The 9,113-nt window shown below is 34.9% G+C and overlaps 1 protein-coding gene and 1 pseudogene across 1 annotated transcript; one reads left to right on the top strand and one right to left on the bottom strand.

Moving 5' to 3' along the window:
• LOC135768911 (histone lysine acetyltransferase CREBBP-like) lies at nt 1-5,903 on the bottom strand. The gene is made up of 6 exons (XM_065278274.2): nt 5,809-5,903; nt 2,791-2,881; nt 1,733-1,834; nt 1,526-1,643; nt 1,308-1,431; nt 1-917 (listed from the first exon to the last, which is right to left on the bottom strand). The coding sequence occupies exons 2-6, from the start codon at nt 2,835-2,837 to the stop codon at nt 835-837; spliced, it is 474 nt and encodes a 157-aa protein (XP_065134346.1). The 5' UTR covers nt 2,838-2,881; nt 5,809-5,903; the 3' UTR covers nt 1-834.
• Nucleotides 5,904-7,312: 1,409 nt separating this feature from the next.
• The window catches only part of LOC135768454 (sterile alpha motif domain-containing protein 9-like), a 2,444-nt pseudogene continuing 643 nt past the window's right edge, over nt 7,313-9,113 (top strand).

Below are 9,113 nucleotides of genomic sequence, written 5' to 3'. Positions count from 1 at the left end.
CAAGTTTTGTTTGTCTTTTATTTTTATATTTTAATAGAGCTTTTTGTTAATTTACAAAACTAAAATGGCATATTTAAAATTTCATTTATGCCTTAAAGTAACAAAGCATAATAAAAATAGATGTTCTAAGTAATGTAAAAATGTAATGTCTTGTTCATTCAGTAAAATAAAATAAGACTAAATCAAGTCTTGTTTGATTATCATACAGTTTGTTCATGTAGTGATTAGAAAACTAAAATGAAAAAATTGGGGGGGCCCATCAGGACTGCCTATGCATAGGGCCCGGTTTGTCCTATAAAGGTTGGATAATTTGCATCTTACACAACAATGATTATTAGGTTCACATGTTTCACTGGACTGCCGCCTTGAACTTTAAAATGCGCTGCACATCATACCCACTGATTTTTTTTTTTTAAACGTCCAAATATATGTATAAATGTATAAATGTAAACAATTGGTTACTGTATGTCTTAAACAAATAAACATTGTATTGTATTCATTCTTATAATAAGCCAAACCTGTTGAAGTCTTTAAAGTTAATTAAATAACAAAAGAAGAAAAAAATCATTCAATGCTCCTGACTAACTTTTGTAACTTCGTAAAAAAGATGAATCCCTAATTCTTTTTCAAATAAATTACTTTTTGCCAAAAATCATTTATGTTGTGCACTGCTGTTTAAAATATGTTTAAGGTTTATCGTGGAGTTTAGATTTCCAGAACAACTTTGACAAAAGTTATTGCAGTTAACATGAGATATTTTGCTTCATAACAGACAGGTTTTAATGCAGGCAGTTATATACATATTTGTTTAATGTGGGTTAATGAGAAGTTGGCCTAATCAGTGATCGTGAGATTCATTACTCCTTGCTGAGACATCTGTACGTCTGGCATTGTGACAGGATTAAACTGTCCCATCCCTGCAGAAGAAAATGGAAACACACATTATAAAGGTACTCCTCAACACAGGTGTAATTCTTGTACGGCCAGTGGTTCCTGCCTGGTGGCCTTTATCTTTAAATCAAAACACTAAAAAAGCACAGAGCACAGAAAAGTTCACTTTAACAATTAACATGTGAACAAACAGTATTTTTTGAATAAACCTTCCTGGTGTCATCATGCACACTTTCATCAGTCATCTCATGTTGTGTTTAACGTAGTGCAACAAGAAGACACAATACTGTACTTTAGGGACTATTTGGGCCAAATCAAATGATATTTTGAGAATTTGACACTTCATTATTTTCCTCAAGTCACCCAAACACCAACATCTAATAATACAAAAAGTTCCGCAAAATAAAAACACCTACTTGGTGGTGTGAGGGCTTGGTGGCCAGGCTGCTGTGGAACCTGGTTGCACCTGGACCTCCTCTTCTCCTCCATCTCCTTTTGGATCTTGTAGATCTTCTCAGCCAGTAAATGGTAATACTCATCCTTAATACAAAACTATATTAAGCCACCACAAAAAACAAAAACACTGCAATAAAGACTGTTTGATACATAGCATGATGGTTTAGGCAAATTTTACCCTGCTGTTGGCAGACTCAAACATGTCCCCTTCGACCTTACGAGCGTAAGCGACCATGTTATCCATGCGACTGTCTTTCAGTGCTGCAGGGTCTGGTGTGGGGTATATGGCTTGAACTCTGCAGGGTGTTTAAGAAAATATACAGCGTGAGAACCTGAATAAAGATGAACCTTATTATGATAAAAGATGACTTTCTGTTAGACTCACAGCTTGTGGACTAAGTGGTCCCTCAGGTCCTGAGTGACCTGCTCATGCCAGGGCTTCATCCTGAGTGGTTCCGGGGTGGGAAGGTTCCCAGTGTTGTCCATACTGTAGGGGTGAGATCATGCATTCATAAATCACTCCAAAGGATAGAAAATCATGTTTTACATACAGTATGTAAGAAAACTCCAGGCTAATATTAGCATGTTTTGTCTTTATGTTTTATCTGTTCACCCATGACCGACAGACCCAAATCTTGTGTCTCTCTTATCTACTCTTATTTGACTAAATGTTCAACGTCACTGCCACAAAACAAAAAACATTGGATGGAGTATTGGAGTATGTACTGTGCAATGAGCCAGCAAACAAAATATGGACCTTTTGTTAGCTTCTACAAACATTGACACAATCCTAATGACTTTTATTTTTACAGTTAGTAATGTATTATTAACATCCCATTCATTTGAATTCTATGCCGTCTATCTGTTTGTGCTAAAAGGAAAACATCCAAATGTAATGTCATAATATGTTAATATTCAGTATTTATCATTTGCATGTTTTGATGTGGCATATGTCATGATTTTATAGATTTCATGTAATTGTTGTCTATTTAGAGTTATTGTCTTTGTTAAATTTTTTGTTAATTTATTTAATATTATTAAGCCGTTATTTAACATCCATATCTCATTTGAGTATTGATTTGTTATATTTGCATAATAATTCATATATTTATTTTGATTGTGATTTTATTACACGTATTTATTGTTTTATGACACCTCATGTATTGAAAAAGTGAAAATAAAAGTATTTTTCTGATGTTTTTATACTATTAAACCTTATAAAGTGCTATTATATATATATAAAAACACTCTTAAGAAAAATGGTTCTATATAGAACCATGTCAAAAGGGTTCTATATAGTACCAAAAAGGGTGCTGCTATTGTTAAAAGCTGAAGAACCCTTATTTGTTACTATATAGAACCATTTTTCTTAAGAGTGTATATTATATTATATGACTAAATGGTTGGGGTTGAAGGTGCAGGATGAAAGGTGAAAAGACTCACTTGCTATTGAGGGATGAAGGGAGAGAAGAATCAGTGTGAAGGGTCATCTGATCAGCCAAACCGTTTCCGCCTCTGTTTATCTTGTTAGTGCCTAAAGGATTCAATATGAACACCACATGTTAAAGGAGCCCAATCAAGTGTGATGTTTCATGCAATGAAATTTACCGCTTACAGACCATGTCAGATGATACATTTTGTGATGCATTAACTGCTTTCATATTTCAAGAGTATTATGATTCTTTTCAATATGACAAACTAAACCGGACATTTAAAAACTTGCGTGTGCATTTATTAAATCCTTCAATATGGTAATAATGTTAATTTAATAATGAACAAGAAAGATTTATCTGTTCAAAATATTTGCATATTGCTAAATCAACCACAGTTAAGCTGTGTTTCAATTCCAAATTTGCGCAAATCCTTAGCGTTATTTTCTAAATGTCGACAAAAAACTATTGCGAAAGGACGGCATTTCCATTAATCGAAGATATGTGATGAAACTTAGTTTTTCCTTTCGTGATAAGTCATTCCAAACATCACGTCGACTGATGCTGAGGTTAATATCACATCCACTGCACTAGGTATTATTTTTAACAGAAGTAGACATAATAGTATTATCCAAACATTAATGTCAAAGCCCCTTATACTTAGGACCAGCAATGTATAGGTGTATCTTGGAGGTAATAGTACATTATTTTAAATCAGAGGAAAGCCTGTTATACTTGGGAGCAGACACGTATTGAGGTGTTTCTGGGAGGTGTTGGTTCATACCGCGTCATCTTCAAATTATAATTATGTGAATTACTTGCATCAGGTGACCTGAAAATGCGAAAAAAAAAAACTCTTTCTATTGAGGTTGCATAATGGACATTTTTGACATGTTTCCATTGGCCGTATTTTCAATTCGCAATGTCAATCTGCACAATTTAAAGTGTAATGGAAAATGCAGCTACAGACAGGATTTTGCATCAGACCTTTCTTCAAAGTAAAGTTCATACTCAATGCCGTCATAGTGCGCAGCAGGAGCGATTCTTCTGCCTTTTCTCAATACCAAGAACGGCAAGTTTGAATCTGCGTCCTTCATATTGGTGACGTGGCTGTATGTATTTGTGCTGCACATATCAGAGGGTTTTACAGTGACAGCTCAAGTTTCACATTACGGCGCATGTGCCCCGCTGCCGAATCAAAGCGAACTTTACAGTATGGAGCAATCACACTAGCCAAACCAACCATACTTTGCGGTTAAGCATATTCGGGTATTGGTTCGGTTTACATAATGTGAGTATATAGAAAATGCAGTTTCCAAGCATTGAAATGGTAGTAAATGGGGGCAGATATTTTGAAGCCCAAAAAAAGGGCATCCATTCTTCTCAAAGGTAATCCACACAGGTTCAGTCCAATAGTATCCAATTGCAGCCCCGCAGCATCACACATTTCAGGACAGACGATCCAGGCCACCTGTCTCACGCCGGAAGCAAGTTTCGGTCCTGCTTTTTAAAAACAACTGTATACATTATTGCATATGTGATTCTTTCACATTTTATTATTAAACTTGTGTTTAATTATTTAACTTTAATATTTTTGTGTGTGTGTGTGTGTGTGTGTGTGTGTGTGTGTGTGTGTGTGTGTGTGTGTGTTATTTCTGCTGACAGTTTGTTTTATTTTTAGATTCAGTGTTGTAAATGGCCATTTGTGGGGCTTTGTTTTTTTTATTGTGTTTTTTAATGCATAGATCTAATATTTCAAATAATTATTGTTTTATAGAGCACCCAAGACGAACAAGCACCAAACAGTTGCTTTAAGGTAGACTATTTGTTGTTGTTGTAGATGTTGCAAATGTTAAATTTGTATGAAATATTAAAACTTAACTATTACCTAACGGAGGAGCTCCTAATAATCACAACTTTCAAATTTTTAATTTCCATGAGTACTTGACAGGAACATATTGATAGCTATGAAAAATAAGCTTTTAGTCTCATCCTAAACAGGAAGATGAAAGTAACTTTGTTTTTGTGCCTTTCATAATATTGCTGCCCTCTGGTGAATCACTTTGGTGTCTTTCTTTCCTTGCTTTGGATAAAAGCGTCTGCTAAATGTAAACTGGATAAAATGTTCTATTTTTTTATGTTGAAATGTTTGTTCATATAAAAAGTACAAGTATCACTTTTTAATGTTTATCTGATTTTTTAAAAAAAGAAAAGCTTGACATTAAACTTTTATACCCTTTAAGTATTTGTTACCTAATGAACAGTAGATACTGATGATGAACATGGAGTAAATATTATATCTTAATAGTCAAATGTGAAACACTATGCAATGATGTTGCATTAGTTAACTACATGAAATTAAATGATATTAAATAAATTAACAGATATTCAATTATGTTTTAGTCATTTTAGATATATTGTTTTCAAATATTATACATAAAAATTCCATTAAAATCTTAAAATAGGAACGCTACAAAATCCATGTATGGTTCGACAGCCTGATATGGGTGGCCTGAAATGTTGGGCACTGCGGGGCTGCAGCTGGATAAATCTCCTTCAGTGTCTTAATAAAGGCCTTCTGAGGCCAATCTGTGTGATTTTGTAAGAAAACATCTGGGTTGTGCTACTGACAAGCCAACCACAGACGATGAAAAGCAACCACAAGACCCTGACTGCCAAACCTCATTTCACACAGCGGTGATCCATGATTACTGTCTGGCATTTCTCTATCAAACCAACTTCATATGCATAGAGATAAGAGTTCCAGTATATCTTACTTGTAATTGACAACAAGCCATTGAATTATTTGAAAAAAATGCACACCCAAGGTTGTAATGCGGCACGACAAGTTCTTATTTTCACATACTTAGGTTAAGACAAGATTATTACTCAAAAAGTACGTAAAAAGACAAAATGAACGACACATATTAATAAAATAACATTATACAAATGAATTTAAGTAAAAATATAACTATAAAAAAGATAATCAAGATAAAAATAAAGACAAAAGAGTGACAAAGGAGAAGCTTACCACGTCAGCTAAAGGTTCAAAGAAAGTAGTGTCAACAAAGGAAGTTGAGTCAGCTAAGGAAGTTACGTCAGCCTACGTAATCAGTATGGTCAAAGACATTATTCACATTTTCTTTTACAACAAGTTATACATTGGTCAAAAGCAATCTGGGGTGGGCTATGTTTCTCAATGGTTCTGGTTTGAGGCAAAGCCCTTTAGAAAGGAGTTCAGGCAATGGAAAGTCCAAAAAGCTCGCCTGTCATGTGATTTATGGAGACTCACAGTGAGCCATTGAAATACATTGAGTTTGAGGCAAAGAGCTGTGATTTTTCTTAATTAATATCCAATCCAATCCACATTAATTTATAAAGCACTTTAAAAACAACACTGTTGACCAAAGTGCTGAACACAGTCCATAAAATAAAATAAAACAAAACATACAACAAAAGCACACAATAAAAACAAATAAATAAATACAGCATTAAAACACAACTAACAAAATCAACCCTCAAACTGAGTTAAAAGCCAAAGAAAATAAATGAGTTTTAAGACGGGAGCATTTGGCGATCATAGACCAGTAGAGAGTTGACATTTGCAGCAATAATTGACAAAAATAACATAAATACAAACAAAGTGTGCGGAGACAGACGGCATGCCATAGACACCGGCGCCATCATTTCTCCTCCATTCCATACCACAATAGTCAAGAAATGCATTGATTTACAATATTTAAATAATCACACAAATGTGTGTATTGTATTTTTATGTAGTTTTATTAACAATGTCTCTTGATGTAGTATGAATATATGAAGTTAAGGGTGGTCAGCTGCTGGTATGTGCCTTGTTAACATGTTATACACTGCCTCATACAACTTTAAAGCTTTAAAATGCATCACATTGGGTAGGATGTAAGCTTATGTTTATGTATGTTTATAATGTAGCCTACAATTGACTGTGTGCTGTTTATATATATATATATATATATATTGTGTCTGTTTGATTTATAAATATATAAATTTAATTCTTCATTTAATTTATTTTTAAATTATATAATACCCCTAGCTCACTGTCATTTTCTTTTTGTTGAACATCTGATGGGAGATGCCATCATCATCATCACTTTTAATTATTATTAATCCCTGAACATATTAATAATATATGCATTTTATTAATAAATAAAATTATTGCATTTAATTTAATTAACCAGCAGAATCACAGTACTACGGAGCCCCTAAGGGGACATGGAGCAAAAATTAAATAAAGTTTAGTTTCGTGTGATCTTTGCCATGATTATGTGAGATTTTTTTCGAGCATATACCATTTTGGAATTCTGTTTAGCTGCACATGTGATATTATGTTCAGGATTGGTATAGACTATAAACTGTGGATGAATGAACAATGGAACTATGGTGACTGTATCAAATGCTTGTTCCAATACAAGACGCACAAGTCAGCATATAAGCATACGAGTCCTGCAACCGTGAAGGTCATCACACCGTTGATCTACTGACCGTCCTTCTACGAGATGCCCAGCCGATGCTTGACCAGCGACTACCGGCGGTACCAGTTTAATTCGCTTACCCGTTCACATAATCCGATAGTATTTATATTTATGTATCTTTCTCAAGGTTTTTTCCCTCCTAGGAGTTTTCCCCCTAGAGTAGCCAGGAGGGTTTTTTCATCCCCTGGAGAGTCCGCCTTTACTGTATACGTTACAACATTACTATGCTTGTTTTTCTATGCTTTTCATACATCTATTAATGTAAAGCTGCTTTGAAACATTTAACTATTGTGAAAAGCCCTATATAAATAAAATTGAATTGAATATAAAGAACATTTGCCTTTATTGACACAAGTTAATTAATTCCTCACTCCCTGAACACGATTCGCCGCTGACTTTAGTGGAAAGTCATTACAGGCAGCTTACAATCTCTGTGCATTGCCGCCATCTACTGGATTGAGTAACAGAGTTCTTTGTTACCCTCTTCAATTTTTCTCTCTCTTCAGAGTACTGCCTACGTATCAGAAGTACATGCTTCACGCTTTCTATTTCCATTCAATATCTTATGTCTTATGTTTCCCCATTAGGCTATGTGTAAGCTGCTGTTCATTCTTGTATGGTGAGCCAGGTTTCCTCCTGTCGTGAAAGTGAGCTGATTATTTTAACTTTTACATTCCACCTTTTTCCGTTTATCTTGCCAGAGTTTATGAATACCATTTAATGATTATTTTCAATTCTGATTTTCCCTCAATAACTGTGTGCGCTGGAACCCAAGTGAACTGTAATATTAGTTTCTGTTAATTTATAATTAACTTGTGTGTTCTTCCACATATTTCATCTTCCACATCGTGGAGTAGCTGAACACAGGTAGTGGAGTTACTAACATACAAGGCAAAAGAGCAACCAGGCCGACTTCCTGTTTTTCTCATGATTGATTTAAATTTTAAAGACAGTGATGTAAAAAAATCTTCAATAAAAAATTGAGAAGAAATGTCTGAAACAAAACATTTCTTAAAAGTCTCAAGTCATTCTTATGAATTGCATGAAAGTTGATTCCCGTGAACAGGCTGAAGAAAATGACATCTTGGTTTTCTTGGGTGACAGGAAAGGGAACAGGAACAGTTTGTTGCAATGCAAAGCGTTTGAGAGGACCAACACAAACACAGAAACATTTCATGGGTTCATGTTTCTAAAGACAAACTTTTCACATAAGTACATTGAGGATGTTGTGGAAAATACTCTGAAAGACTTTAACTTTCAACACCAACATACTAAGCTGTTTGCTGTTCTTGTCCTCTTGGATGTATACTGCAGGAATGCCTCAATGTCAGTCAGTGCATGTGAGGAGGTTCTTCATCTACAAACAACAGAAAGCTGTCAGTCCTGCACTCTTGAAGATGGATTTGAGAATCTCTCCTCTGTTTTGACGTGATGCAAAGTCTATTCTAAGGTTATCTTTGAGGGTGTGAGGGTGATTAATTCAAGTATTGCTCAATAATGTTTGGAAGAACTCATGAAGTGACAAAAGCAGAGATCACTAACATCCTGCTGAAGGCAGACTTATTTAATGATTGCTATCTGGGGAAACAAAAACTAATGTCTGATGTGCAAAGTGTCATGGTTCTGCCCTGTTGTCCTTGTTCTACCCTAGTTTTGAGGCAGGATCATGACAGGTCCATGTTTTGTGTGCTAGCACATGGCCTTTTGTTTGGGCTGTGTGCTTGCGTAATTCTCGCTAAAATTTACCCAGAATCTCAGTACATCAGGCCTTACCAGGACCTTTTTACAGCACTCTTTAATATAATCAAACACAGCACAACCTTCA

Source organism: Paramisgurnus dabryanus, chromosome 3 (genome assembly GCF_030506205.2).
Source record: "Paramisgurnus dabryanus chromosome 3, PD_genome_1.1, whole genome shotgun sequence".
NCBI classification, from domain to species: Eukaryota; Metazoa; Chordata; class Actinopteri; order Cypriniformes; family Cobitidae; genus Paramisgurnus; species Paramisgurnus dabryanus.
This window is presented reverse-complemented; position numbering and strand designations above follow the sequence as displayed.

Coding starts and splice junctions, on each gene's coding strand:
- LOC135768911 (XM_065278274.2), bottom strand. CDS start 2,837: ATGACCCTTCACACTGATTCTTCTCTCCCTTCATCCCTCAATAGCAA. Junction 1,835..2,790: donor CCTTCATCCCTCAATAGCAA/GTGAGTCTTTTC, acceptor TCACCCCTACAG/TATGGACAACACTGGGAACC. Junction 918..1,307: donor CCAAGCCCTCACACCACCAA/GTAGGTGTTTTT, acceptor TTTCTTCTGCAG/GGATGGGACAGTTTAATCCT.